We start from the raw sequence: 22,550 nt of genomic DNA on the forward strand, positions 1-22,550 counted from the left end.
CTGCAATAGCCAACCAGCTTGGAGTGAAGAAATCAACAGTGGGAGCAATAATTAGAAAATGGAAGACATACAAGACCACTTATAATCTCCCTCGATCTGGGGCTCCACGCAAAATCCCACCCCGTGGGGTCAGAATGATCACAACAACGGTGAGCAAAAATCCCAGAACCACGCGGGGGGACCTAGTGAATGAACTGCAGAGAGCTGGGACCAATGTAACAAGGCCTACCATAAGTAACACACTACGCCACCATGGACTCAGATCCTGCAGTGCCAGACGTGTCCCACTGCTTAAGCCAGTACATGCCCGGGCCCGTCTGAAGTTTGCTAGAGAGCATTTGGTTGATCCAGAGGAGTTTTGGGAGAATGTCCTATGGTCTGATGAAATCAAACTGGAACTGTTTGGTAGAAACACAACTTGTCGTGTTTGGAGGAAAAAGAATACTGAGTTGCATCCATCAAACACCATACCTACTGTAAAGCATGGTGATGGAAACATCATGCTTTGGGGCTGTTTCTCTGCAAAGGGGCCAGGACGACTGATCCGGGTACATGAAAGAATGAATGGGGCCATGTATCGTCAGATTTTGAGTGCAAACCTCCTTCCATCAGCAAGGGCATTGAAGATGAAACGTGGCTGGGTCTTTCGACATGACAATGATCCAAAGCACACCGCCAGGGCAACGAAGGAGTGGCTTCGTAAGAAGCATTTCAAGGTCCTGGAGTGGCCTAGCCAGTCTCCAGATCTCAACCCTATAGAAAACCTTTGGAGGGAGTTGAAAGTCCGTGTTGCCAAGCGAAAAGCCAAAAACATCACTGCTCTAGAGGAGATCTGCATGGAGGAATGGGCCAACATACCAACAACAGTGTGTGGCAACCTTGTGAAGACTTACAGAAAACGTTTGACCTCTGTCATTGCCAACAAAGGATATATTACAAAGTATTGAGATGAAATTTTGTTTCTGACCAAATACTTATTTTCCACCATAATATGCAAATAAAATGTTAAAAAAACAAACAATGTGATTTTCTGGATTTTTTTTCTCAGTTTGTCTCCCATAGTTGAGGTCTACCTATGATGTAAATTACAGACACCTCTCATCTTTTTAAGTGGTGGAACTTGCACTATTGCTGACTGACTAAATACTTTTTTGCCCCACTGTATATCCTTAAATTTTTCTTTAAAATTTGATAGAAAAATCAGAATTGATTATTCCATATGAGATGTGATTGATTATCCCATCAATGATGGTTTGGTATGCTATTCTGGCCAAGATGCAGCAAACAGGCACAGTATTTTATGCACAGTATGACATTTTTATGCAGTAATATAGTGTTTTTCTTTTTTCAAACATAACACTTCTCAATGAAAAATGTAAATTAAAAAACTTCATTTGGCCTCATTTATGTCTATAAGATCTTTAGCAAACTGCAGATGGGCAGCAGTATTCTTTTTGAGAAACAGTGGCTTTGTCCATGCAAGCCTCATGCCCACCATTGTTGTTCAGTGCCCCTCTCATAGTAGACCCATGAACTTTAAAGGTACCTTCACACTGAACAACTTAACAATGATAACGATAGCGATCCGTGACGTTGCAGCGTCCTGGATAGCGATACCGTTGTGTTTGAAACGCAGCAGCGATCAGGATCCTGCTGTGACATCGCTGGTCGAAGCTAGAAGGCCAGCACCTTATTTGGTCGTTGGATCACCCGCTGTCAGCGCTGGATCGGCGTGTGTGACGCTGATCCAGCGATGTCTTCACTTGTAACCAGGGTAAACATCGGGTTACTAAGCGCAGGGCCGCGCTTAGTAACCCGATATTTACCCTGGTTACCATTGTAAATGTAAAAAAAAAAACCACTACATACTTACATTCCGGTGTCTGTTGCGTCCCTTGCCGTCAGCTTCCCGCACTGACTGTGAGCGCCGGCCATAAAGCACAGCGGTGACGTCACCGCTGTGCTCTGCTTTACGGCCGGCCCTCACATTCAGTAATGTAAGTATGTAGTGTTTTTTTTTTTTACATTTACAATGGTAACCAGGGTAAATATGAGATTACTAAGCGCGGCCCTGCGCTTAGTAACCCAATGTTTACCCTGGTTACCCGGGGACAGCGACCACACAGCGACGCTGCAGCGATCGGCATCGTTGTCTATATCGCTGCAGCGTCGCATAATGTGACGGTACCTTAACGTTAGTTAATGTGAGAGATGACTTTAGTTGCTTAGTAGTTACCTTGGGTTCTTTTGTGACCTTGCAAACTATTATGACCTTGTTCTTGAAGTAGAGAGGATAATAATGGTCTTGAATTTCCTATAATTGCCCACAATCTCTCTAACTATGGATTGGTGTAGTCAACCTCTTTAGAGAAGATTTTGTAACCTTTTCCATCCTAATAAGCATCAACTCTTCTTCTGAGGTCCTCCGACATCTCCCTTGTGCCATAATGCACTTCCACAAAAATGTTATGAAATCAAACTTTGAAATGTCCATGTTCCTTAGAGAAAACGGGTCACACTTGATTATCATATCATCAATTTAAAAAACAAAAAAACAACACTGTAAATTCATCTTCAAATTATCTACTAATCCTAAAGGATCACATACCTTTGTCACTCACAGATACGATATCATATTGTTTGCTTGAATAAAAAATTACAAGGTCTAATGTTTTCATCTAATTTGATGATGAGGCTCTCTATATTTACTTTTGCAAGTTGTGTTAAAGTTTTTTGCAGTTTTAAGTCAAATTCACACAAGAATATAGAAAATTCTAAAAGGTTCCCAAACTTTTAAGCATCACTGGATATTGTAAAGGTATAAAGTTACAAAAGCCATAGCTTCAGAAGAGAAAACAATTACCTGTAACCACTGTGACTGATCACTTCTTCCAGACGTCCACGCATTCACCTTCCCTTGTTTATCTAGCCGAGCTTTCCTGGACTCCCAAGTGAACATGTCCATGTTCAACGTTCTGAAAATGCTGGAGGCTGTGATTTGGTAATCTTGTATATGGCCTGATTTCATTCCTAGTGGTTCCGAGCAGCCTGTAAAAGCATCAAGCAGAACAGATGATAACAATGGCTTACAAGAAAACAAACATATTTGTGTTCTTTAAAATCTACGAAATCTGCTGGGAGATAAGGGGTTTTTATTGCAGCGGGAGAGCAGATTAAATGAAATGAAGTATTGTCTCTAAAAAGACCCTGAGATGGTGAATATGAAAAGGCTTAATCATAATTGCCTCAGGAAAGAGTCTAAATAAAATGAGCTATTTCTACAGCACGGGCTCCGTATGATGCTCACAATTATTCTCAGAAGATAACACTATTTTGCCTGGTGTTGTAGTTAAGAATTGGAAATCATTATAATACCTGAGAACAGATGTGAACTTACTTTATTTAGACTTTATATATCATTTTTTCTCTTAATTCATAGAAAACCTAAAAGCAATCAGTCTTACTTTTGGCTGTGAGTTACAATAAATTCAATATCATGAACACAGTGGAATTTACAGTACAGTTTTATTCTTACTACAGAAAGGGAATGTTTGATTGACTTCACAAAGGAACAGGAAAAAAAACAAGTAAGTTATTTAAAACGTTTGGAAAGCAAATACCCCTGAAAAAACAGTGTGTATCCAGTGCAATTTTTTAACAAAAGCAATACAAACTGTAGGAGCTAGATGGTGCAAATTTTTTACTGTGGCACAACTGCAAAGAATATTTTTAGTCCCAAATACATGTATTTGAGTAACAAAAAAAAGGTTTCCTAAAGTTGGACTATTCCTAAATGTGTGTGTTGTTGACATGAGAGAAACTGAATGTGCCACACATATGTTTGGGGTAGCACAGGTTATGTAAGGCTCTGGTTTCTTGCAACCACAGTCAGTTGCAGAGGACAGGTAAATGATCTTGCTTGTGAGTTAGTAAGTTTAGTAAGTGGGAAACAGCCATGATTTCAATTGGTACTCTACCTTTTGTTACAGAGTGGTTTGCAAGCTGTTCCAGAAGGTGGACTATAAAAAGATAGTGCAAAGACACCATATAAAGAAAAAGCCTTACCCATAGTGAGATATGAATTGTTGATAGAGGTAGATCTATGAGCTAGAGGGCAAAATCTGTAGAGAGTGCTACCCCAACATGGAAAGTGAGGAAGAGAACATGAGTGAGCCCCCTGAAAATGAGTGCAGCTAGCAACCAGGTGAACGAGTATGAGAGGAGCAGCTAGCAACCTGGTGAATGATACTGAGAGGAGCAGCTAGCAACCAGGTGAAAGATACTGAGAGGAGCAGCTAGCAACCTGGTGAATGATACTGAGAGGAGCACCTAGCAACCAGGTGAAAGATACTGAGAGGAGCAGCTAGCAACCAGGTGAAAGATACTGAGAGGAGCAGCTAGCAACCAGGTGAATGATACTGAGAGGAGCAGCTAGCAACCTGGTGAATGATACTGACAGGAGCAGCTAGTAACCAGGTGAATGATACTGAGAGGAGTAATGTAATAGAGTTGGGTTGACTTTTGGAACCTTCATCATTAAACCAAAGAGCAGATACGAAGATTCAAAGAATGTTAACTTCTTAATCTAGAGGACCAAGAAGAATCATTCATTTCATGGGTAGCCAATTGAAATTTTAGTAGACATGATATAATGATTTATATTATTTGTGGTGACATGAAATATTGACTCTTGCTTGTGGGGTTTTCTGTCTATTAGAGCAGATTTTTGGGGGACACTTCCATAATAGTAAATCTGTATGTACTTGTTTTTGTTTTTCCTTTATCTAGATCTTATTTATAACATACAAGCTTGGTATATCATTCAAGTCTATAGGCTGCAAGGACCTAAGAATGCTGCTGAACATGTTATGGTTTTGACTCTGATGATACAAATCATATCTCTGTTTCACATCACAATTACTTTTTGTAATAGTACGGATATTATAGCAGTGACAGTAGATATTTTATGGCTCAAAAAGGCATCTAGAAATTATGTTCCACATGCACACTGCACTATAGAAACCGTAAATTATCTGGAACATGATATGATATAAGGGAGCCCTATTGGACATATAAAACAATGGCCTTGCTGCCCCTGCGATTGGATTAAGCCGTTGCTGCGGAGGAGAGCTCATACAGTATAAATATTGGATGTGTCTTTGGTGCTGCCACAATTACTTGAGGTCACTGTATATTGTTCAATCCATTAAATCACCTTTTGTTTTTAACTGTATCTGGAGAAAGTCATCCATTGTAATCAACATAATATAAAATGGGTTCAAATAGATCAGCCACTCGTGCGTAATGACACAGTGAACTCCGGGATGTAATTTATTTCGTAAATGTACTGTCAGATTATACTCAAAACAGAATTATTCAGACTCTCGACAGATCAATACTATAAATAACAAAGGGACGAATACACACTGTGCGCGGCAGCTGCTAGTACTGCCAATTGGCTGGGTGTTGGCTGCAGTAGGCCAACAACACAATTACATATGTAAAGCTATAACCATGACTGAATAAATAGTCTTCTGGCATGGCATCTCTAATTTGATGATGTAGGAAGAACACAGCTATGGACTGGAAATATCTGGCATATCAACGTGAAGTTCTAATTTGGAGAATAAAAAAACATTTCCCTAAAAAAAATTATATGTATAGAAGCAAGCTATGTCTGACTCGTGAACTAGTAAGAGTTGTGTTTTTATGATCTTCACTTATATATTAAAATATATATATTTTATTTACAATGTTCTCATTTTCTATATTTATGTTAAATTATATTATTTATATTATATTGAAATCAAGTATGTGGTTCTCCTGAGGTGACAGCTATACTGGATATAGATCAGCATATCTTATAAAGGCACAAGATAAAGGAATGTCTGAAACCTAAAAGCTTTTAACATACACTGAAATAGAAAGAATGTCTAAGGAATTTTTGTAATTTACATTGGTTTTCATCAAGTTTTCATTTGTTTGTTTTTACCAAACTGGTATAAATATAATGTTAAAAGGATTATTCCAATGAACAACATGTAATCCCTATCCAAAGGATACTCATTGATCCATAGATTAGCGTACAAAAACCCTATGTGAATAGAGCGGTAATATGCATCTTTGGAAGAAACAAGACTGGAAGCAATCGGTTATTCTGCGCTGCTGTTGAAAAAGAATGAAGAGATCCAGATCCAAGTTCAAGCAGTACAGTGGTTTGTCTTGATGAAGAAGTTGGAAATCTTTGAAACGCGTTGCCGATTAAACCGCTTAAACTTGGATTTACATCCCTTCATTCTTCCTCCATGGCAGCGCAGTATAACCCATTGTTTCCAGTCATGTTTCTTCCAATTTTCTTTCTGGGTCTACAGCAGACAACATCTTTATCAGTAGTTGTGTGCACACAACCAAACCAAGTGAGCACTACTGTGCATGTTTATTGCAATTTATCCCAGATAAGACCCTACTTGAGTTTTTTTATCCTTTCCACCTTTTGACTCTTCATTACTAATATGCGAAAGTTGTCATTTTTTTCACGCCAGTTTGAATAAGCTCTGCTATAATGAGTGTAGCTGGGGTGGAGCCAGTATGGGATATACTGTGACCGCCCCTAAAAAGTGCAGCCATTTAGTACACTGAAGTGGTGAACTGAAGCAAACACCACACAGAAAAGGCACCAAATTAATTAAGTGGCATGCGCCTCCTAATGAATTTGGTGCTTCTTTTACTCCATCAAAACTGGCCTAGTGTGAGTGTGCGCTACACCAGTCTTGATGAATCGGCCCCACAGATTATGGATTTTGGATTAATTGATCTGGAAACAGATGCCTTCTGGCAAACATGATGAATTAAATATAAATGTATGGTGCAGGTAAGGTTAAAGATCTACAAAAGTACAAAGAGCTTAATGGACCTGGAATGTTTCTATTCTCATATCCCAATTCTATGGTTACCGTGTTCAGCAATTACTTGTGCATCATGCAGAATAGTATGCATAATGTAATACACGTGTGCAAAAACAGTGGAACAACCAATACATGACTAGTCTGGAATAGCCCTAGTGTCTACATTGGAAAGATTTATCAATAACCTGCAGTAGGGCAGGGAGAAACCGGACAGATTTTTAAACTATGTTTTCTTTGATAGAGACACATCGGCGATCGCCGATAGCTGCTATGGAGCAGGCACTGGTGGCTCCATTTTGGAGAAGGTTTTTTCTCCAGCAAGATGGCACTGCCGGCACCTGTGCAATAACAGTTATTGGATCACCTTTATATACACCGATAACTGCTACTGGCAGGCGCAGCAGATGCCATTTTCAAATGGATTGGGGTTTTTTGTACTGTTCTTGCTCGGGAGCCCTCTTGTTATCTGTGTCTATCTGTGCCCATGCTATATTTAATTTATGAAATATGAAGTCTTGGTAATTAAACTTTACCTGAGCAAATATTCTGCATTCAGGTATCACATATCTCTCCGAGTCTAGCCAACTTCTTGCATTCCTAATTGTACCGGACTGTTTGACCATCTGGTCAGTGCTTTCGGTAATGATAGGTATTATTTCTTTAGTGCTGATTTGCACAAATGTGTTACTCCGGTTAAAGATTAAAATGCAATGATTAATCAGATGAGATAAATATCCTTTTAGTATCATAAAGCAACTCCTTAAAGGACGTTTTAGGATACAACATCACAAAGCAGCCGTCGCACACTGTGTGTTAACTGCTTTAATGTTTTGTGGGTTAATCTTATTTGCATCTGCAAAATCATACAGCTTTTAACAATACATTTCAATTCTGCATCGCAGCCTTGAGCGGCGGCTATTATGTGAAGTCATATTCTAAGAAAATAAAGTACATGCTAGACAGCAATAACAATTAACTGGATGTGTTCACATTTGTACAGCTCTTAGTTTTGTTAATATACAATGTGAGGAGCTGGCCACGGATTAAAAATTATTGGACCAATGCATGTAGAGCGGAATCCATGGCTCTAAGAGATATGAACTTTTTCCAGCACGGAGCACCGGTTATGTCAATCTTATTGTTGCCTTTTATTAGAGATTTGCTTCCTCGTTAGTTTAGGTGCATTAATTTCACCTGGAAAGTGATCAGCTTCAGGAATCAATGTTTCCATTCTGTGGCAGTAAGCAGAGGAAGATGTTCCGGATAGATCTTATGTATACCTAAGGCCAGACACGAGATGTGTAATCAGGTAAAGCAATCATTCCCTAACTTTTATTAGTCTCTTAAGGTACCGTCACACTCAGCGACGCTGCAGCGATATAGGCAACGAGCCGATCGCTGGAGCGTCGCTGTTTAGGTCGCTGTAGAGACGTCAAACACAGCAACTCCAGAACGATGCAGGAGCGATCCTGTGACGTAACGGCGACTCACTTATCGTTCTCGCTGGTTGTTCGCTCCATGTAAAACATTGCAGGCATTGTTGCTTTTGATGTCAAACATGACGATACACACCGACCTGACAACCAAATAAAGTTCTGGACTTCTAGCTCCGACCAGCGATATCACTGCGGGATCCAGATCGCTGCTGCGTGTCAAACACAATGAGATCGCTATCCAGGACGCTGCAACGTCACGGATCGTTGTCGTTCTCGTTGTAAAGTTGCTGAGTGTGAAGGTACCTTTAGAGACTCCTCAATGGAGCTATTGTTTGATATGAACCTGTACCTTGACTCTTGTTGTATGTTAATTTGTAAATGCATGCTGATTACATATTGCATCAGTCCACTGCAGTACTGCAGTTTACTAACCTACACAATGTAGGATAAATATGCTGGTTATTTGAACAATTAAACAATGACGGATCACCTCCCCACCTTCATAAAATCCTGTGGAAGAATGTTCTGAATGGATAGCTGAGGATATAAAAAGTATCTTGCTCCCTATGCAAAGAGTTTCTCTTCATTTACCATGGCTCCATCTGGTAAAACACAGGTCTGCTCCTCTGACCATCACTGAACCCACAAAGATGTATAGAGAACCCCGATTGGGACTATACTATATGTTGTTGCCAGCTGGAGCTTAATATATGTGCTATGGTTGTGATATCTCTTGTCTGGATATGAGGAACTATCTTAAGGACTGTTGTTGCCAGCTGGAGTGGACAACATGTGCTATGGTCATGATTGAAATCTATCGTCTGGATGTGAGGAACTTTCTTACAGAAGTTGTCCATTACTTGGCAACTTCTTGTCATACCCCTCGCTTGGCCCCCATAAAATAATAAAGCTTAAACTCACTTCCCATGTTGGTGCCATTCACTTGGTGACGGCAGTCTCTCATGCTCTGTGTAGTGACAAGTGACGCCGGTACCCAATAAGCTCTGGTGTCACTATTCTCGCCTTCAGAGAATTTGAACATGAAGTGGAAATCTGGGATCAGCTGCAGCTCGGACTTCATTTTCATGATTGATTTGTCCAAAGATGGGGACAGTGAAGCCGGCAATAATTGGAGGAAGGCGTCATGTGTCACAACACCACACGAGAGCCCTGAGGAAAGCAACTGCCGACACCGTGGGAACAGCACTGGCACAGGAAGTGAGTATAATCTTTATTATTTTATGGTGTCAAATATTTTGATCATGAAGGTGTTGTCCTAGTAGTGGACAACCCCTTTAAGGACTGTTGCCTGCTGCAGCTTGATACATGTGCTCTGGTTTTCATACCTATCGTCTAGAGGAACTATCCTAGGGACTGTTGATGCCAGCTAGATCGGGAGACATGTGCTACAAGCATGGTATGGAGTATAGACTGGAACTGCAGACTATAGCGGTGGGAGATACAAAAGCTGTGGGATAACCAAAAACTATCAGCCCCAGCATGGGATCCTGTGGACTGGGAACATTGCATTGTGACCATGTACCCATAATTGTTGTAAGACCATGTATGTAAGAATAAAAAAAAGTTACAGATCTTCACACAGCCTCTGAGTATACAAATTTAACAAGCCAAAATACACAGCCACCAAAATATACAAGCCATCAAATACACAGGATCAACTTGTATCATGTCAAGACTAGCTACACACAACAAAAGAGAAAAGAGACATGCAATACTCGAGGGATCACCAGAGAAAATATAAAAACTTTATTGGTATACACAGAACTACACAAAGTGTTTAAAAACATTAAAAATAAAAAACACCGATACCCACAATAGGGCTATGTCTTGCCTCTCCCTCTACCAAAATATATGGAGCTGTAGGGGGTGTAATATTGACCCTTTAAGATGTTTTATTTAATATGGTACTGCAACGCTATCTGGTGTATTATTACACTGTATTTTCTGGTACTGCTACATGTACACGTGTATTATCAGCCGTGCTTGAAAGTATTGCTACACCTGAGGTGTATTACTCTGTACACATATATTATTGGTTACGTGTTTTGTGCCATTATTGTTGATAAGGAAAGTGAGTTCCCCGGGCCGTTCATTACATATAGTGCAAGCGGAAGTAGTACCCTAAGTTAGCCACTAGAGGGGGGGCATTATTAGTGCAATAGTAATAGTTAATTGTAGGAGGGACATGGAGGGATAAGTAGTGAGGTTTTCCAAGGTTTAGCTAATTTGGGCCGGGGCACCCGTGTGGAACACAGGGCTGGATAGCCCAGCCCAGGGCAACACTGTACCACACAACGTTTGTCAGAAGAGTGGGCCCAGCAGTCAGTATCCAGGGGGCCAGAGTACAGAACGAAGCACAACGACGCCAGAGATAGCGGTGCAGTATAAGTGGGACTGCAGTGCTACAGGAAGAAGGCTAAGCAGAACGGGAGCAAGGTATCCAAGATGTGGCTGCTATTCTCAGGATCGAGGTGTAATGACAGAGAATACCCCCATGAGAAGCAGGAATTCTAGGCAATGAGGACGCTGAGGGAGCCGAGGAAATGATCCATCCCAGGGACAGGCTTAGTGGCAGAGAGAAGAGGCAAGGGAAACCATTGCCAATTGTTATGATGGACTGTGCCCTGGATAATGCTGTGTTAAATAAAGAAGTTGAAGTTAAAGTGAAGCCAAACCGAGACTCTTTAATTGTGGAGCCATCTGTAGAGAATACACTCTCGTGCCGGGAGATCCCAGATGACACAGAGAAGCAGCACCGAGATACTCAGAGAAGAAAACATGATCTTGTGCAGGGAGGGGGCCAGGGGGTGATACAGGGGTTACTGTCGGCCATGACAGCGGCCCTGACCCCGGCTTCCTATTGATCTTACTATTGGAAAGCAGGTATAAATAACATTCATTTTCTAACGAGCACAGGAGTGCAGAGGAGTATGGATCCAAGCAAGAAAACAGACAAGAAGAGGTAGTGGTTTGCTCAAAGGTAGAACTCGGTCAATTGTTCCACAAATCGGCTAGATAACAGGCCAAGGGTGTGTTGTTCCCCTGTATGGCAGTTTTGTCTGAAAGTCCTTCAGATAAAACAACTGTAATTTACAGCATCTGTCAAACAAAGCTAAGAAGAGGCAAGAACACTGCCAAACTAAGCACCACCAGCATGCAAAAGCACATGGCAGCCAAGCACCCCAGTAGGTGGACGGAAAACCACTGCCCCTTCCCCTGTGTTACTGCCTTCTCAATCTGCTGACCATGAAGCAGGTGCAGATGCCTCCTGCCACAACCTGCAGTTGCACACACACAGTAGTCAGCAACCATGTCCACTTCATTTTCCCAGCGCAGCTAACAGTTGTCCCTGCCCCAGACATTTACTAGAAAGCAGAAATATACAGTCACTCATCCACAGGCCCAAACACTAAACACTCACATTGCCAGATTGTTAGCCCTGGAAATGTTTCTGTTTCAACTTGTGGGAACCAGTGGTAAATTTGCTTCTCTAATGTCGGAAGCAGATGCGACATTATCAGTGCATGCATGCCAGAGGGCCATAGTGGAAGACTTGCTCAAATGATTATCCTCAGACAATGCTGGTGGCAGAGGTACTGGCTCTTTTTACCAACAAGAATTACCACAAACACCAGGTGCAAATCGGAGGGAATGTCCACCAGCTAAGTCATTTTCATGAGACCGTCCCATCAGGAAGGACAATCTGTGGGTACAACTATGACGAAGAGGGAGAAGTTGACCAAGATGGTGAAGGACTACTTAAGTGACCATACCAGGGTCCTTCCTATTTTTTCAGTGCCCTTAACTATTGGTTGTCCAAGCTGCACACTTGGCCTGACCTCTCCTTGTACGCTTTGGAGGTGCTGCCATGCCCTGTAGCGATAGTGTTGTCTGAGTGGGTGTCTAGTTAGGCAGGTGCAATAATAATGGATATGTGCAGACGGTTGTTAACAAAAAATGCATACAGGCTAACTCTTCTAAAATTGAACAAGGGCTGGATTTTCTCCAACTTTGTAAGCCCTACGTATGACAGCAAAGTTATGTAAATGCAGGCCAAATTTTTTTTATAGAAGTTGCCTTAACGTTCATCCCTTACCATCCAAAACCATTCAGGAAATCAACTCCTTCTACTCCTGCTTCTGCAACAAGCACTTAGTGTTCATCTATGTATACCCCATGTGGGTATTGTGCAAAGTTGAAACTTGTACTCTCTCTGTCTCTACCTCTTGTAATAACTGCTAAGTGTATAGTGATGTCCCCATCATGCCATCTTTCAGCTGGTCTGAGAGAGACCCCTTGGCTTACTTTTTGAAATCTTTGCACATTGCCCAATGGTGAAACTTGTACTCTCTATCTCTAACTCTTGTAATAACTGCAAAGCGTATTGTGATATCCCCATCACAATGTCTTTCAGCTTAGATGATACAGCTCCATTGGGGTAATTTTTGGAAACCTTTGTAAAATGGTCAAATTTCAAGTCTCAATCTCTATATATTACATATATTTTTTTTATTGTGTTGCCCTTCTCACAGTCTCATTAAGCATGTATCTGGTAGCCTGATGAGGTTTCTTGGGTCTGCATTTGGACATTTTTGAACATAAATGCATTAATATGCTCCATACAATTCTTCAGGTTTCAGCCTTACACAGAATAATAATAGGAGTAATGAAACAAGCTCTTTCTCTCTCTCTCTCTCTCTCTCTCTCTCTCTATATATATACAGTATATATATATATATATGCTGCTAGTTCGAAAATCTTACCAACCTATCAATTTATATAAGGAAATTCAGCATAATACATTTGTTAGTATACACCATATATTGCTCTTATACGCAGCACCCCAGTAGATGGGTGGAACGCCTGGGTACAAAACATGTGTCTGACAGTGAAACCATTGGCCCTTCCCCTGTGTTATGTCATTCCCACTCTGCTGTCCAGGAAGGAGGCACTGAGGCCTCCTGTCCACAGCCTGCAGTTGCACAGACACAACAGTCAACAACCACGTCCAGTTCGTTGTCCCAGTGCAGTGTTCAGTTGTCCCTTGTTTGCATATATGTCTGTTCACAAATTGTTAGTTAGATAGGGCATACATATTTGTTACCCACTTACATTTTCTGGTGCAGGACAAAGACCATTGCAGACTTTTCCAGGCTCCTAAATGAGACTTTTGTCTCATTAGTAAACTGTTGCTTCCTTACATTTTCCAAATTTGGGTCCTTACAAAAAAATGGTGTAGGGGTATGTTATGAACTAGTGATTCAGAAACACAATGGACCTGGTGGTTAAGAGCACACAAAGTGACCTGATAGTTACTAATAACATAGGACGAGCTCTGAGACGTGGGAACTCTGCTGACCGCAATCCCTAATCCTATCACACCACACTAGAGGTAGCCGTGGAGTGCTCCTGACCAGACCTAGGCGCCTCGGGCACAGCCTGAGAAACTAGCTAGCCCTGAAGATAGAAAAATAAGCCTACCTTGCCTCAGAGAAATTCCCCAAAGGAAAAGGCAGCCCCCCACATATAATGACTGTGAGTAAAGATGAAAATATAAACACAGAGATGAAATAGATTTTAGCAAAGTGAGGCCCGACTTACTGAATAGACCGAGGATAGGAAAGATAGCTTTGCGGCCAGCACAAAAACCTACAAACAACCACGCAGAGGGCGCAAAAAGACCCTCCGCACCGACTAACGGCACGGAGGTGCTCCCTCTGCGTCCCAGAGCTTCCAGCAAGCAAGACAAACCAATATATCAAGCTGGACAGAAAAAATAGCAAACAAAAAGTAACACAAGCAGAACTTAGCTTATGCAGGGCAGACAGGCCACAAGAACGATCCAGGAGAGAGAGCAAGACCAATACTGGAACATTGACTGGAGGCCAGGAACAAAGAACTAGGTGGAGTTAAATAGAGCAGCACCTAACGACTTAACCTCGTCACCTGAGGAAGGGAACTCAGAAGCCGCAGCCCCACTCACATCCACCAGAGGAAGCTCATAGACAGAACCAGCCGAAGTACCACTCATGACCACAGGAGGGAGCTTGACCACAGAATTCACAACAGTACCCCCCCTTGAGGAGGGGTCACCGAACCCTCACCAGAGCCCCCAGGCCGACCAGGATGAGCCAAATGAAAGGCACAAACCAGATCGGCAGCATGAACATCAGAGGCAAAGACCCAGGAATTATCTTCCTGACCATAACCCTTCCACTTAACCAGGTACTGGAGTTTCCGTCTCGAAATGCGAGAATCCAAAATCTTCTCCACTATATACTCCAACTCCCCCTCAACCAAAACCGGGGCAGGAGGATCAACGGATGGAACCACAGGTGCCACGTATCTCCGCAATAATGACCTATGGAATACATTATGGATGGAAAAAGAAGCTGGAAGGGTCAAACGAAAAGACACAGGATTAAGAACCTCAGAAATCCTATACGGACCAATGAAACGAGGCTTAAACTTAGGAGAGGAAACTTTCATAGGAATATAACGAGACGACAACCAAACCAAATCCCCAACACGAAGTCGGGGACCCACACAGCGCCTGCGGTTAGCGAAACGTTGAGCCTTCTCCTGGGATAATGTCAAATTGTCCACTACATGAGTCCAAATCTGCTGCAACCTATCCACCACAGTATCCACACCAAGACAGTCTGAAGACTCAAACTGCCCTGAAGAGAAACGAGGATGGAAACCAGAATTGCAGAAAAACGGCGAAACCAAAGTAGCCGAGCTGGCCCGATTATTAAGGGCGAACTCAGCCAACGGCAAAAAGGACACCCAATCATCCTGATCAGCAGAAACAAAACATCTCAGATATGTTTCCAAGGTCTGATTGGTTCGTTCAGTTTGGCCATTTGTCTGAGGATGGAAAGCCGAGGAAAAAGACAAATCAATGCCCATCCTAGCACAAAAGGCTCGCCAAAACCTCGAAACAAACTGGGAACCTCTGTCAGAAACGATGTTCTCCGGAATGCCATGTAAACGAACCACATGCTGGAAAAACAATGGCACCAAATCAGAGGAGGAGGGCAATTTAGACAAGGGTACCAAATGGACCATCTTAGAGAAGCGATCACAAACCACCCAAATGACCGACATCTTTTGAGAGATGGGGAGATCCGAAATAAAATCCATAGAGATATGTGTCCAGGGCCTCTTTGGGACCGGCAAGGGCAAAAGCAACCCACTGGCACGAGAACAGCAGGGCTTAGCCCAAGCACAAGTCCCACAGGACTGCACAAACGAACGCACATCCCGCGACAGAGATGGCCACCAAAAGGATCTAGCCACCAAATCTCTGGTACCAAAGATTCCAGGATGACCAGCCAACACCGAACAATGAACCTCAGAGATAACTCTACTCGTCCATTTATCAGGGACAAACAGTTTCTCCGCTGGGCAACGGTCAGGTCTATTAGCCTGAAATTTTTGCAGCACCCGCCGCAAATCAGGGAAGATGGCAGACAAAATTACCCCCTCTTTGAGAATACCCGCCGGCTCAGGCAAACCCGGAGAGTCGGGCACAAAACTCCTAGACAGGGCATCCGCCTTCACATTTTTAGAGCCCGGAAGGTACGAAACCACAAAGTCAAAACGGGAGAAAAACAGCGACCAACGAGCCTGTCTAGGATTCAACCGTTTGGCAGACTCAAGATAAGTCAAGTTCTTGTGATCAGTCAAGACCACCACGCGATGCTTAGCTCCTTCAAGCCAATGACGCCACTCCTCGAATGCCCACTTCATGGCCAGCAACTCTCGATTGCCAACATCATAATTACGCTCAGCAGGCGAAAACTTCCTGGAAAAGAAGGCACATGGTTTCATCACCGAGCCATCAGAACTTCTTTGCGACAAAACAGCCCCTGCTCCAATCTCAGAAGCATCAACCTCGACCTGGAACGGGAGCGAAACATCTGGTTGGCACAACACAGGGGCAGAAGAAAAACGACGCTTCAACTCCTGAAAAGCTTCCACAGCAGCAGAAGACCAATTGACCACATCAGTACCCTTCTTGGTTAAATCAGTCAACTGTTTAGCAATACTAGAAAAATTATTGATGAAGCGACGATAAAAATTAGCAAAGCCCAGGAACTTTTTCAGACTCTTCAGAGATGTCGGCTGAGTCCAATCATAAATGGCCTGAACTTTAACAGGGTCCATCTCGATAGTAGAAGGGGAAAAAATGAAACCCAAAAATGAAACCTTCTGAACACCAAAGAGACACTTTGACCCCTTCACAAACAAAGAATTCGCACGCAGGACCTGGAACACCATTCTAACCTGCCTCACGTGAGACTCCCAATCATCCGAGAAGACCAAAATATCATCCAAGTATACAATCAGGAATTTATCCAGGTACTCTCGGAAGATGTCATGCATAAAGGACTGAAATACTGATGGAGCATTAGAAAGCCCGAATGGCATAACCAGGTACTCAAAATGGCCCTCGGGCGTATTAAATGCTGTTTTCCATTCATCGCCCTGTTTAATACGCACAAGATTATACGCACCACGAAGATCTATCTTGGTGAACAAACTAGCCCCCTTAATCTGAGCAAACAAATCAGACAGCAGCGGCAAGGGGTACTGAAATTTGACTGTGATTTTATTTAGAAGGCAGTAATCAATACAAGGTCTCAGTGAACCATCCTTCTTGGCCACAAAAAAGAACCCTGCTCCCAATGGTGACGACGACGGGTGAATATGACCCTTCTCCAAGGATTCCTTTACGTAACTCCGCATAGCGGCGTGCTCAGGCACAGACAAATGAAACAGTCGACCCTTAGGAAACTTACTACCAGGAATCAAATCGATAGCACAATCGCAATCTCTATGCGGAGGTAGGGCCCTGGACTTGGGCTCATCAAATACATCCCGGTAATCCGACAAGAACTCTGGGACCTCAGAAGGGGCGGATGACGAAATAGACAGAAATGGAACATCACCATGTACCCCCTGACAACCCCAGCTGGACACAGACATTTATTTCCAATCCAATACTGGGTTATGGACTTGTAGCCATGGCAACCCCAACACGACCACATCATGCAGATTATGCAACACCAAAAAGCGAATATCCTCCTGATGCGCAGGAGCCATGCACATGGTCAGCTGGGTCCAGTATTGAGGCTTATTCTTGGCCAAAGGCGTAGCATCAATTCCTCTCAATGGAATAAGATACTGCAAGGGCTCCAAGAAAAACCCACAGCGCCTAGCAAACTCCAAGTCCATCAAATTCAGGGCAGCGCCTGAATCCACAAATGCCATGACAGAATAGGATGACAAAGAGCAGATCAAAGTAACGGACAAAAGAATTTTCGACTGTACCGTACCAATGGTGGCAGACCTAGCGAACCGCTTAGTGCGCTTAGGACAATCGGAGATAGCATGAGTGGAATCACCACAGTAAAAACACAGCCCATTCCGACGTCTGTGTTCTTGCCGTTCAGCTCTGGTCAAAGTCCTATCACATTGTATAGGCTCAGGTTTATGCTCAGGTAATACCGCCAAATGGTGCACAGTTTTACGCTCACGCAAGCGTCGATCGATCTGAATGGCCAAAGACATAGACTCATTCAGACCAGCAGGCATAGGAAATCCCACCATGACATCCTTAAGGGCTTCAGAGAGACCCTTTCTGAAAATTGCTGCCAGCGCACATTCATTCCATTGAGTGAGCACAGACCACTTCCTAAACTTCTGACAATATATCTCTACCTCATCCTGACCCTGACACAGAGCCAGCAAATTTTTCTCTGCCTGATCCACTGAATTAGGTTCATCATAAAGCAATCCGAGCGCCAGAAAAAATGCATCAATATTACATAATGCAGGATCTCCTGGCGCAAGGGAAAATGCCCAGTCTTGAGGGTCGCCACGTAAAAAAGAAATAATGATCTTAACTTGTTGAACTGGGTCACCAGAGGAGCGGGGTTTCAAAGCCAGAAACAGTTTACAATTATTTTTAAAACTCAGAAACTTAGCTCTATCTCCAGAAAACAAATCAGGAATAGGAATTCTTGGTTCTAACATAGAATTCTGAACCGCAAAGTCTTGAATATTTTGTACTCTTGCAGTGAGATGATCCACACAAGAAGACAGACCTTTAATGTCCATCACTACACCTGTGTCCTGAACCACCCAAATGTCTAGGGGAAAAGAAAGACAAAACAGCAAGAGAAAAAAAATGGTCTCAGAACTTCTCTTTTCCCTCTATTGAGAAGCATTAGTACTTTGGGCCTCCAGTACTGTTATGAACTGGTGATTCAGAAACACAATGGACCTGGTGGTTAAGAGCACACAAAGTGACCTGATAGTTACTAATAACATAGGACGAGCTCTGAGACGTGGGAACTCTGCTGACCGCAATCCCTAATCCTATCACACCACACTAGAGGTAGCCGTGGAGCGCTCCTGACCAGACCTAGGCGCCTCGGGCACAGCCTGAGAAACTAGCTAGCCCTGAAGATAGAGAAATAAGCCTACCTTGCCTCAGAGAAATTCCCCAAAGGAAAAGGCAGCCCCTCACATATAATGACTGTGAGTAAAGATGAAAATACAAACACAGAGATGAAATAGATTTTAGCAAAGTGAGGCCCGACTTACTGAATAGACCGAGGATAGGAAAGATAGCTTTGCGGCCAGCACAAAAACCTACAAACAACCATGCAGAGGGCGCAAAAAGACCCTCCGCACCGACTAACGGCACGGAGGTGCTCCCTCTGCGTCCCAGAGCTTCCAGCAAGCAAGACAAACCAATATAACAAGCTGGACAGAAAAAATAGCAAACAAAAAGTAACACAAGCAGAACTTAGCTTATGCAGGGCAGACAGGCCACAAGAACGATCCAGGAGAGAGAGCAAGACCAATACTGGAACATTGACTGGAGGCCAGGAACAAAGAACTAGGTGGAGTTAAATAGAGCAGCACCTAACGACTTAACCTCGTCACCTGAGGAAGGGAACTCAGAAGCCGCAGACCCACTCACATCCACCAGAGGAAGCTCATAGACAGAACCAGCCGAAGTACCACTCATGACCACAGGAGGGAGCTTGACCACAGAATTCACAACAGGGGTATTGGCCAGTTTTTGTATATTTTAAGCACATCTAAGAGACTAGGTTGTTACGCTCCACAAAACTATTCAGACTGCAGCCTTGCAGATATTGTAACATGGTCATTGCCACACTAAGGCCTTTACCTGAGCTCTGTATCACTGCCTGTCACCTGAGTAATACACTCTACAGAGCTGTCATGCTCTGGGACATATCTTGTAATTACTCTATTGTTGCTCAAAACTATGCAAAAGATAAATTCTGCCTGGTTGGGTAGTTTCCGGAAGAAGTGCGTAGGCTTGTGCAGATTAGTCAATGGCACTCCTGTCTCTTTCTCTTGAGGAGGCTGCTTCCAAGTAAAATTAGGCTTGTACATGTTCCTGACATGGGTTTTAGGCCTGACAGTCTGACCACAATACAGGCCCTCGCTTTCATACACTGTATTCCAAATGTAATTGTAATGCTTTTGGTGTCTGGTAGAATCCAATTTACTGACATTGATCATACAGGTGCCCAACTCCTGTATTTCATTCACCTTATAGAGGTTTCACTCGCTATGACAGTAGTTCCATTGTGATCCAGTTTCAAAAATGAACTGTGGCCCTTAAAAATCCAGGTTTCATAGCAACTAGGGGCCTTCCGAAAATTAAAACAAGGGTCGTATAATGATATGGCGGTGGACATGGTGGTGGTGGCGGGCAATGCCCAAAATTCAAATGGGCATGTATGAAGTGGCATTGTAAAGGAATGGGGAATATGTATTCAGCTATGTTGCTAACTTTTTGGCATGAGTGAGGGTCTTCCCAAATGTAGGAGTGAGAGCCATCATAAATGTTAAAGCAAAAATAAAGCTAAAACGCTCCATGTGAACATATGCTAAAGCAGAGGTACAATATTTTTTTTTATTTTGGTAATATACATGTAATTATGAAGGAAATAATGTTTTTAAGCATTTTTCAATTTAAAAAAAATTGGTTTGTTTTGGTAGGTATTTCTAAAAATCCATAAAACAGATGCATTAGTCTGACAATATTATTCCCATATACCATTTGTGAGTTAGAAAGGCATGCAGGCATCTTCTCCATGCGGTTCCCATTAAGTTTTAGCTCTTTCTCATCCATTTCAGCTTTTTTCTTATGCCCCAGCAGAAATATATTCAGCTTTCCCATTGACTTGCATTGGATTTGTTATTCGGTACAAATAAACGAAAATTTGAATATTTCACTATTCGGTCATCTCTAATCACAATCAATCCTTAGTCACACTGATTATGTAGTTTCAAAACTTCCTTCACTTAAATTTGTGGATCATTTTTCATGGATTTACACTTCTACTTCCATTTTCAGTATTTTTCAGTGGTGAAGTTGTACACCAACATCAGATTTATGCCTTTTTGTAATGATGAGTTATGACCCCTGACCTCTTATCCCTGGGTTGCAAAATATGAAAATTATTGTTGCTATCCCTGGCCACATCTTTTATGGTCCCAGTAATAGTCACTCCTAGTTTATTGTGCTAAACCATATGATGTGATAGCTGAATGGCTGCTATTCTTTCCCTGAGGAAGCCGCCATAGTTGCGGCGATACGCGTGGGTTCGCACCCCACATCCCCTCCTCCCCCTTTTTTGCTTCTCTTTCCCCTTTATCTAGGCTGTCTTGGGGTCCTGATCCATTTTGTGTCAGCGGCTCTTTCTAGGCACAGGTATATTATGCACTATCCAGGCAAATCTCAGACCATTATGTTGATTACCTTGTACATTTGCATCTGCATTAATGGGGCATGAGCTTTTGTCCCAGCAGCCATTGAGGCATTGATTGTTACATGTTTGCTTTCATCAATTGTTCCTTGGCTTTAATTGTCTGTGGGACCATATGGCACTGTGATATTAGTGAGTCCATATATAAGTATGCACTGCATCTTTTGATAGCGGGGATATAGCAGTATTTCACAGTTATTATTAGTATTGTATAGAGACCATCTGCACTGTATGTACTGCTATATGGCTAAATTATTGGCCATTGCGCTGAATATATCCATTTCAATTTTTGGGAGGGGAAGGGGATGTGGTTAGGCATTTTCCCTATATTAGGAAATGTCTGTTGTGCACGTTTGTTCTGTGCATTGCATTTTTAAATGTTTTTAGTCCTATTTTTTGTGTGATGTATCTTTGACCATTGTGGTACTTTTTCAATAAAAACTTTGTAACTTTTGTGTAATTGTTTGAGGAGCTCCCGTTCATGTGGACATGTTCTTTTCTTTCTTGGGTTATCTCTGTTGTTTTTCAGTCCACGGTGAGCCCCAACATTAGTTTTACATTCAGTGGTGCCCTCCGCTTTCTCTATTCAATTTGATAGCTGAATGGCCTTATTGAGAAGCCCGCCTAATATCATGTGGGCAAACGCTTTCATCATCAAAGTGTGAAACAGAAGGAAACACATTTGTGGGAGCAGTCGAATCAAAATTTGTTAAAATTTGTCGAGAATTGCAAATTTTACCAAATTGTTCCCAAAATCAATCAGCTAATCTCTAATAAATAGCAACATATATCTGTCAATTTGGATGAAGAAATAAAGAAACAACACCCTTTAGCTACAGCCACTATTGACAGCACAAAAAGAAAACATTTTGTGCAAATTGTCTCTTCAAAGAGGAAGAGGACTAGAACTCTAGTGCCACCTATAGGAAGTAACAATCCTAGAAGTCAACGTCGACACTTTAACGAGCCTTGTTAAGTGACTTAGGACAAAAGCCAAAACCAGAATCTCAATTTGCAGATACTGTGTTTCGGGGGAAATTGTCATGTAACAAGGCTCATTAAAGGGTTGACATTGACTTCTAGGATTTCTACTTCCTATAGATCACACTAAAGTTCTAGTCCATGTCCTCTCTTAAGAGATAATTTGCATATTTCCCAGAGGAGCATTGCGGCTTTAAGTCTCCTCATTTCGTCATGCTTAACATGTCACTTTCCACAAGTACAAACGTTACTTCTTGAATATTGAGATTTGTGAAATTAGTGTGACCCAGTAAATGTATTATGTTAAGGCAAACATTTTAATCTAGATTTACATATAATGTTTTGGTCAAGTCTTCCTGTAATCTTTTCTGGTCTTAAAAATC

General features: G+C 42.3%; 1 protein-coding gene across 1 annotated transcript in view; it reads right to left on the reverse strand.

The window, feature by feature from the left end:
• EDIL3 (EGF like repeats and discoidin domains 3) overlaps positions 1-22,550 on the reverse strand; it is a 1,157,741-nt gene that overhangs the window by 248,621 nt on the left and 886,570 nt on the right. Inside the window, exon 8 of the mRNA XM_069751317.1 lies at positions 2,864-3,048. Within this exon, the coding sequence (XP_069607418.1) occupies positions 2,864-3,048 (185 nt within the window). The remainder of the gene's footprint in view (positions 1-2,863; positions 3,049-22,550) is intronic.

The sequence above is a fragment of the Ranitomeya imitator genome, chromosome 1, assembly GCF_032444005.1.
Source record: "Ranitomeya imitator isolate aRanImi1 chromosome 1, aRanImi1.pri, whole genome shotgun sequence".
Lineage (NCBI taxonomy): Eukaryota > Metazoa > Chordata > Amphibia > Anura > Dendrobatidae > Ranitomeya > Ranitomeya imitator.